General features: G+C 32.6%; 2 protein-coding genes across 2 annotated transcripts; both read left to right on the top strand.

Moving 5' to 3' along the window:
• Positions 1-1750: 1750 nt before the first annotated feature.
• LOC117909729 (acetylserotonin O-methyltransferase-like) lies at positions 1751-3312 on the top strand. Its single transcript, XM_034823795.1, has 2 exons — positions 1751-2568; positions 2783-3312. Exons 1-2 carry the CDS (start codon positions 1813-1815, stop codon positions 3089-3091), a joined length of 1065 nt encoding a protein of 354 aa, XP_034679686.1. The 5' UTR covers positions 1751-1812; the 3' UTR covers positions 3092-3312.
• Positions 3313-6775: 3463 nt separating this feature from the next.
• Positions 6776-8442, top strand: LOC117910328 (acetylserotonin O-methyltransferase-like). Its single transcript, XM_034824415.1, has 2 exons — positions 6776-7699; positions 7911-8442. The coding sequence occupies exons 1-2, from the start codon at positions 6944-6946 to the stop codon at positions 8217-8219; spliced, it is 1065 nt and encodes a 354-aa protein (XP_034680306.1). The 5' UTR covers positions 6776-6943; the 3' UTR covers positions 8220-8442.
• The last annotated feature ends 1151 nt before the right edge of the window (positions 8443-9593 follow it).

Below are 9593 nucleotides of genomic sequence, written 5' to 3'. Positions count from 1 at the left end.
GGATTAGGTGAAAAAATCTATGATAATCCTTTCTAGGATAATCACCAAATCTGTGACTGATTTTCCTTTTCCCACCTTTTCTCGGTGACCAAAAAGCAACAGAATGAATCAATGATGGTGGATTTCTTTCTTCTTTTTTATCCTAATGATTTATGATTCCATACAATGCATCCAATTGATGGTGGGTATCCACAGCACATGCCATTGCCCTTACAGACCATTTTTGGTAACCAACAGAGCCCCCACATGTCAGAACCATATAAATGTGTATGGACAACATTATTCAGATTTGTCTTGCTAAATTCTAATCAAACTTATTCTTTTTAGTTTTTAATTTAACTATTTAATAATAATTATATAAATATTAATACTTAGTGAAAAAAAAAAAATCCCTATACAAATTGCCCAGAAACATGTACTGAAGAAAGGCAAGTGTTGGTAGTACAAAGGCAATGAAATCGACGCTGGAGCGTGGGTGTCACCGGTGTCCAGCAGTAACTGGTGCCTAGAGTACGGCAATGAATTATTTTTAATTTCAGTGACGATTCATGATGTCTCGCAACGAGTTTTTGATATACTATAATGGATTCTGTTTAGAAAATCTTGAAAATTTATTGGATTCAAGTGAACACTATCGAGGAAGGAAGGAGTGGATTATTATTACTTGGTTTTGTGCTGCGAGCCGCACATTTTATATTTGTGATTATAATATCTCATTGAATAAGGAAACAAGTTTTTATTATTAAAAATTTGATATGAAAAAAAGTTTCGATTTCTTCTTTTCTTAAGAGGGTTGTTATTCGCAATATCTCTTTTATTAAATATAACACTTTTTTATCATTTTTTTTTTTCACATACACCCTTTTTAATAAAGAATTCTCTTTGACCTTCTTTTAATATATTAAACCTAAATTCTAGTTGATTAAGGTTATAAATTACATACGAAATATAATAAATAACGAAATTTAATATCTGATGATAATTTTCAGATAAGATTTATAATTTTCATTTTTTTTATAAAGAAATATATATATTTATCAAAAAAAAAAAATCGACCACCTAGATGGGGCTCCAACGTCCTGAGTGGGGCTTCAGCATCATGAAGAATATGAAAAACAATTTAATGTGAAAAAATTTTAAAAAATGAAAAGAAAAAAAAAATCAAAAAGAGGTGTAATTGAGAGTGAGGTTGGGGAGGAGAGAGATTGGAAAAGAATAAGGGAGAGTAATTTAGAAATACAAAATGTTACATTAGTAAAAATAATGTTGTAAATAACAATTAGGTTTCTTAACCATGTAAATGTATTTTGAAACTTCTGAAGGGATCGATAAATTTTAGGAGATTAGACGAGAACAAAAAATAATGAATTTTAGAAGATTAAACATGAGAGGGAATGAACTTTAAGAGATTAGTGGGATAAACTACCACACCATGGATTCATAGAAGAATTTTAAGAGATTAGAAAGATAACAGACCGCACCATAATCTTATCAAGTTAGACTAAAACACGTGAAAAATAATTTAAACGGCAACAAGTTTTAGGAAAATTTTCCTTTTGACAGCACTTTCAAAAATCAAACACGATACTTTGATGATTATAAAAAAAAAAAAAATGATTTTGGATAATCTTTGGCAAAATTGAGAGGTTGTGGAGATCTTGGTCTATGGCCCCATTCGGCAAAAATATCTGCTGTAGTGTCGTGTGTACTTGTATGTGTCCGTGTATATAATATGATACCCAAAGCAAAAGTTATCGCATGGTTGAGATCTTTCCTTGAACTTTCTTCCCCAAGATTCACTAATCAATTTTCATGGAGAAAGTGGTAAAAATCATGGAGAAAGAAGAGGCGGAAGCTGAAGTAGAGATGTGGAAGTACATCTTTGGATTTGTGGAAATGGCTGTAGTGAAGTGTGCCATTGAGCTCGGCATAGCTGATGTCATAGAAAGCCAGGCAAGCCCCATCACTCTTTCGTCACTGTCGTCTTCCCTCGGGTGCTCGCCTTCTGGTTTGTACCGGATCATGAGGTTCCTGGTGAACCGGAGACTATTCAAGGAGGTAGCGACAAGCCAAGGCGACACAGGCTATCAGCAGACACCTCTCTCGCGGCGCCTGATGACCCGCAGTGAGAATGGCATGGCTGCCTTACTGTTGCTGGAGAGCAGCCCAGTGATGCTGGCTCCATGGCATGGCCTAAGCGCCCGGCTTCTAGGGAAAGGGAACGCGACATTCGACGCTGCCCACGGGCAGGATGTCTGGGGCTATGCAGCTTCGCATCCTGCTCACAGTAAGCTCATAAATGATGCGATGGCTTGTGATGCTAGAATGGCAGTTTCCGCCATTGTGAATGGCTGTCCGGAGGTGTTTGATGGGGTGAGCACCCTTGTGGATGTCGGTGGGGGCGATGGCACTGCCCTGCGGACGTTGACCAAGGCCCGTCCATTGATCAGAGGCATCAACTTTGACCTTCCTCACGTTGTTTCCTCCGCCCCTAAATGTAACGGTGTTGAGTATGCTAGTGGGGATATGTTTGACACTGTCCCTAAAGCGGATGCTGCTTTCCTCATGGTTGGTAGCCTAGAAGCTCTTTTTTTTTTTTTTTTTTTTAAATATGAGTGGCAAAAGACATTGTTTCCATCTAAAATTGGTCACATGGGCATCCCATGGTTGAAATGGATTAGCTTGGGAATTATTTTGGTTGAAGATTTAATTTGTGGATTTGAAGTCGGTCACTTGGAAGCCTGGCTCATTTACTAATCTACCTTCTCTTTGTGGATTGCAGTGGGTTCTACACGACTGGGGAGACGAGGAGTGCATCCAAATTCTAGAAAAATGCAGACAAGCTATTCCTGGGGACAAAGGGAAGGTGATAATTGTGGAAGCCGTGATACAAGAAAACGAACAAGAAGGTGATCACAACAATCTTAAAGACGTGGGGTTGATGCTAGACATGGTTATGATGGCTCATACTACTACCGGCAAAGAAAGGACCTTAAAGGAATGGGACTATGTCCTTAAGAAGGCCGGTTTTAATCGATACACCGTGAAACCTATTCGTGCCGTCAAATCTGTCATCGAAGCTTATCCTTAGGGTGTCATTGGGACACGAAATTAGGCATAAAAATAAGATGAGAATGAAGATTTGATTTTCAGTGTTAAATGACTGTGTTGTATTTTGACATTCTTCGAAGTTTAGTGAAGTACTTGGTGTGTTTTTTATTTGTTTTTTACCTTAAAATGGTAAGTATTTGTAACGGTAGGTGTCGAATTTTTGAAATAATTGGCCAATTTTTACTTCTAAGGAATCATAATTGTGATGTGACCTTTCATTAATTATTATATGCAAGTTGTTGTATGAGGCTCGTGAGGCTTAGAATATTCGAATTCTAATTATAGTAATGTCATGTTTTCTAAACTATTCGACTTGTACGACCTCACAAGACTTAAAATATGCTAATTCTAGTAATAGTGATGTTGTGTTTTTTTTGACCCATTTGAAAAAGTAAAAGATGCTGACATAGTTTGGATGTTGTTATTTGAAAATAATTTTTAAAAATAAAATAAAATAGATAATAATTTTTAAATAACAAGTCATTTTTACCCGTATTTAAAAACAAAGGGAAACATAAATTTATTTGACCATATTTTTTTAAAAAAAAAATTTTAACTTAAATACAGTTTTTCAAAATAAGTTTAAAAAACATATATAGTCAAACAAGTTCTAGCCTTTTATCTTCTTTTTTTTTTTTTTTTGTCTCATTTTAACAAAAATATCCTTCTTTTTTTTTTTTTTTATAAAAATAACTCTTTCTTTAAAAACATATATATGTGAATATTTAAAATAATTAAAGGCATTTATATATATAAAAAAAAGGGGTTACTCTTCAAACAAAAATATGAGGATTATTTCATCCTTTAGGTAATTAATTCTAAGAAAAATGATCCATTTTTTGTAACTCATTTCTCTTCCATCTTTGATATGTAACTTTTTTTCCCCCTCTTTAAGCTCTCGTGCTCTTTTTTTTAGTGAAGTCCAAATCCTTTTTTTATGACAGCTAAATCTTAAAATAAAGATCAATAGATAAAGAAATATCAAAACTTTAATTATTCAAAAGTCATGGTGTTTCTTCAAGATTTTAATTAAGTTTACATGAACATTTTAATTAAAGACTTAAATGATGTTTATTTTTTAGCTGAATAGAAAAAGTCAAATATTAACCAAAAAATCAAATAACACCTTAATCTTAATCAAATTCTTTATAAATGAAACAAAAACTTAACCATAATTACGTTTTTTTTAAATGAAATTTAACCACATTAATATAATTTAAGTAACTATAATCAAATTCGAAAACTTAACTCCTATTAAATTCTTTCTAATTAGTTATCTGTGATGAAAATTAAAGGGATAAATTATTTCTTATAACCCTAAAATGACCTTAAAATATATTATTAATAGTTATTTTTACCCATATGTCCAAGTAACCAAGAATGAAATAAGATAGAATTATAAAAAGTTTGTGGGATCCAATATGTGCTAATAATGTTTCATTCTTGAGCAGGGGTGCATCAAATCTTGTGTTTTTGTCTGCTTTGATACTTTTTATACACCACAGATGAATTAAATTATTTTATTTATAGATTAATTGAGATCTTTGCGAGATTCTGATGACAGTGGGTCATTTAAAAAACCTTTATTTCTAACCAAATATGGCCAGAGCTGAATTATTGAAGTGAAGTTAACTACTACAAAAATAATTTATGGTGTCACTTTTAAAATAATGATACTATATGGCTTAAAATCCACAAAGGTGACACATCATATAAAAGTTTTCAATTAGGATCGATGATATTAATTTTAGGTTTATAGTGTCGGTTTTTGAAAAGTGACACCTTATAAAATAATTTTTTTTTTAAATATTATAACTTAATGGACCCACTTTAAGAATAATGATAGTATATAAAAAGCTTATTATTTCCACTTACCCACAATCCAAAAAAATCTCATTCCATAACCCTAACCAAAATTTTCTTCTACCTCTTCTCATACCCATAGTTATCACACAATCGCTCTTTTCAGCTTCGTGGACTCTCGGGTAACCCAAAATCTCTTAGATCTATCATTTTCATTTTTTTTTTATTAATGTCAAAATATTTATTAGCACAATTGATTTATATTCATTGATTTGATATATCTATAATGTGGATTGTGTAAATAGTGTCTTTTTATTGAGTTGTAGGAAAGTAAAAATTAGGTTTAACATTCCACCGTATCTTTTATTTCATTATTAAACCCATAAAACCCCAAAATAAATGAAAATAAGAAAAATGAATGATTTTTTAATATCTTTCATACTCAGAATGAGAGATAAACATTTTACAACATGAAATTTTCTTTTGATCTTGCAAAAAATTTCATTTGATGAGACTTTCTGTTTGTTTTCTAGGAATATTATAATATATTGTGATGAGGATATTAATTGATGATATTTGAAAAATAATTTTTTAGAAAATTATTCTCAATATTGCCATCTCCCACAAAATGAAAAATGAAATAGTTTCCATATCATGTTGGAGTCGATTTGGAACGTTGGAATTAATAATGAAAAATTAATTTTATTTTTTATTAATTAATGTAAATGAATTGTTTTTTTTAAACTTAAATAGGAATGAAAATTTTTATAATTATAAAAATGATTAAGTTTTTTTCTATTCTTTTACATGGTATTATTGTTAATATCTCATTTTGTTCTATTTATATTTTTCTATTCTTAAAATATGTTTTTTGTTTTTGTTTTTGCTAGAAAATTTCTATAAAATCTTTTTATTCCATAATTTTTTCACATATACTCTTTTTAATAAAATAAAAAATAAAAAAAAAAACTCTTTCTAATCTCCTCTCAACATATTAAACCTAAATTCTAATTGATTAAGGTGACAAATCACATACGAAATACAATAAATGACGAAATTCAATCATCTAATGACAAGTTTCAGATAAGATTTACAACTTTCATTTTTTTTATATAAAGAAATATATATATTTATCAAAAAAAAAAAAAAAATCAGGGACCTAAGTGGGGCTCTGGCGACCTGGGTGGGGCTCCAACATCCTGGGTGAGGTTTCAGCATCTTGAAGAAATGAAAAAATAAAAGAAATGAAAAGAAAAAAAAAATAAAGTTTACATGGGGTAGGGGGTTGGGTGGGTAGAAATGAAAAGGAAGATAAAAATAAAAGAAAAAGAATATTATTAAAATGTGGGGTGGGATTGGAAAATAAAATAAAAACGGGGTGCAATTAGGACGTGAGGTTGGGGATGATAGAGGGGAGAGGAGAGAGGAGAAAGAGGGAGGAAGAATAAGAGAGAGTAATTTAGGAATGTAAAATGTTACATTAATAAAAATGGTGTTACCAATAGCAATTAAGTTTCTTAACCATGTAAATGTATTTTGAATCTCTGAAGGGATAAAATTTAGGAGATTAGGCAAGAACAAAAAATAATGAATTTTAGGAGATTAAACATGAGAGAAAATGAACTTTAAGAGATTAGTGGGATAAACTACCACACCATCGATTCATAGAAGAATTTTAAGAGACTAGAAAGATAACAGACCGCACCATAATCTTATCAAGTTAGACTAAAACACGTGAAAAACAATTTAAATGGCAACAAATTTTAGGAAAATTTTCCTTTTGACAGCACTTTCAAAAATCAAACACGATACTTTGATGATTATAAAAAAAATGATCTTGGATCATCTTTGGCGAAGTTGAGAGATTGTGGAGATCTTGGTCTATGGCCCATTCGGTAAAAATATTTGCTGCAGTGTCGTGTGTACTTGTATGTGTCCGTGTATATAATATGATACCCAAAGCAAAAGTTATTGCATGGTTGAGATCTTTCCTTGAACTTTCTTCCCCAAGATTCACTAATCAATTTTCATGGAGAAAGTGGTAAAAATCATGGAGAAAGAAGAGGCGGAAGCTGAAGTAGAGATGTGGAAGTACATCTTTGGATTTGTGGAAATGGCTGTAGTGAAGTGTGCCATTGAGCTCGGCATAGCTGATGTTATAGAAAGCCATGCAGGCCCCATCACTCTTTCGTCACTGTCGTCTTCCCTCGGGTGCTCGCCTTCTGGTTTGTACCGGATCATGAGGTTCCTGGTGAACCGGAGACTATTCAAGGAGGTAGCGACAAGCCAAGGCGACACAGGCTATCAGCAGACACCTCTCTCGCGGCGCCTGATGACCCGCAGCGAGAATGGCATGGCTGCCTTACTGTTGCTGGAGAGCAGCCCAGTGATGCTGGCTCCATGGCATGGCCTAAGCGCCCGGCTTCTAGGGAAAGGGAACGCGACGTTCGACGCTGCCCACGGGCAGGATATCTGGGGCTATGCAGCTTCGCATCCTGCTCACAGTAAGCTCATAAACGATGCGATGGCTTGTGATGCTAGAATGGCGGTTTCCGCCATTGTGAATGGCTGTCCGGAGGTGTTTGATGGGGTGAGCACCCTGGTGGATGTCGGTGGGGGAGATGGCACTGCCCTGCGGACGTTGATCAAGGCCCGTCCATTGATCAGAGGCATCAACTTTGATCTTCCTCACGTTGTTTCCTCCGCCCCTAAATGTAACGGTGTTGAGTATGTTAGTGGGGATATGTTTGACACTGTCCCTAAAGCGGATGCTGCTTTCCTCATGGTTGGTAGCCTAGAAGCTCTTTTTTTTTTTTTTTTTAAATATGAGTGGCAAAAGACATCGTTTCCATCTAAAATTGGTCACATGGGCATCCCATGGTTGAAATGGATTAGCTTGGGAATTATTTTGGTAGAAGATTTAATTTGTGGATTTGAAGTCGGTCACTTGGAAGCCTGGCTCATTTACTAATCTACCTTCTCTTTGTGGATTGCAGTGGGTTCTACACGACTGGGGAGACGAGGAGTGCATCCAAATTCTAGAAAAATGCAGACAAGCTATTCCTGGGGACAAAGGGAAGGTGATAATTGTGGAAGCTGTGATACAAGAAAACGAAAAAGAAGGTGATCACAACAATCTTAAAGACGTGGGGTTGATGCTAGACATGGCTATGATGGCTCATACTACTACCGGCAAAGAAAGGACCTTAAAGGAGTGGGACTATGTCCTTAAGAAGGCCGGTTTTAATCGATACACCGTGAAACCTATTCGTGCCGTCAAATCCGTCATCGAAGCTTATCCTTAGGGTGTCATTGGGACACGAAATTAGGCATAAAAATAAGATGAGAATGAAGATGATTTGATTTTCAATGTTAAATGATTGTGTTTGTGTTGTATTTTGACATTCTTCGAAGTTTAGTGAAGTACTTGGTGTGTTTCTTATTTGTTTTTTACCTTAAAATGGCAAGTATTTGTAAGGGTAAGTGTGGAATTTTTGAAATAATTGGCCAATTTTTACTTCTAACGAATCATAATTGTGATGTGACCTTGCATTAATTATTATATGCAAGTTGTTGTATGAGGCTCGTGAGGCTTAAAATATTCGAATTCTAATTATAGTAATGTCATGTTTTCTAAACTATTCGACTTGTACGACCTCACGAGACTTAAAATATGCTAATTCTAGTAATAGATGCTGACATAGTTTGGATGTTGTTATTTGAAAATAATTTTTAAAAATAAAATAAAATAGATAATAATTTTTAAATAACAAGTCATTTTTACCCGTATTTAAAAACAAAGGGAAACATAAATTTATTTGACCATATTTTTTAAAAATTATTTTTTTATTTTTTTAACTTAAATACAGTTTTTCAAAATAAGTTTAAAAAACATACACAGTCAAACAAGTTCTAGCCTTTTATCTTTTTTTTTTTTTTGTCTCATTTTAATAAAAATATCCTAATTTTTTTTTATAAAAATAACTCTTTCTTTAAAAACATATATGTGAATATTTAAAATAATTAAGGACATTTATATATAAAAAAAATGGGTTACTCTTCAAACAAAAATATAAGGATTATTTCATCCTTTAGGTAATTAATTATAAGAAAAATGATCCATTTTTTGTAACTCGTTTCTCTTCCATCTTTGATATGTAACTTTTTTCCCCCCTCTTTAAGCTCTCGTGCTCTTTTTTTAGTGAAGTCCAAATCTTAAAATAAAGATCAATAGATAAAGAAATATCAAAACTTTAATTATTCAAAAGTCACGGTGTTTCTTCAAGATTTTAATTAAGTTTACATGAACATTTTAATTAAAGACTTAAATGATGTTTATTTTTTACCTGAATAGAAAAGGTCAAATATTAACCAAAAAATCAAATAACACCTTAATCTTAATCAAATTCTTTATAAATGAAACAAAAACTTAACCATAATTATGTTCTTTTTAAATGAAATTTAACCACATTAATATAATTTAAGTAACTATAATCAATTTCGAAAACTTAACTCCTATTAAATTCTTTCTAATTAGTTATCTGTGATGAAAATTAAAGGGATAAATTATTTCTTATAACCCTAAAATGACCTTAAAATATAATATTAATAGTTATTTTTACCCATATGTCCAAGTAACCAAGAATGAAATAAGATAGAATTATAAAAAGTTTGTGGGA

This window comes from Vitis riparia, chromosome 3 (assembly GCF_004353265.1).
Source record: "Vitis riparia cultivar Riparia Gloire de Montpellier isolate 1030 chromosome 3, EGFV_Vit.rip_1.0, whole genome shotgun sequence".
Taxonomy (NCBI): Eukaryota; Viridiplantae; Streptophyta; class Magnoliopsida; order Vitales; family Vitaceae; genus Vitis; species Vitis riparia.
This window is presented reverse-complemented; position numbering and strand designations above follow the sequence as displayed.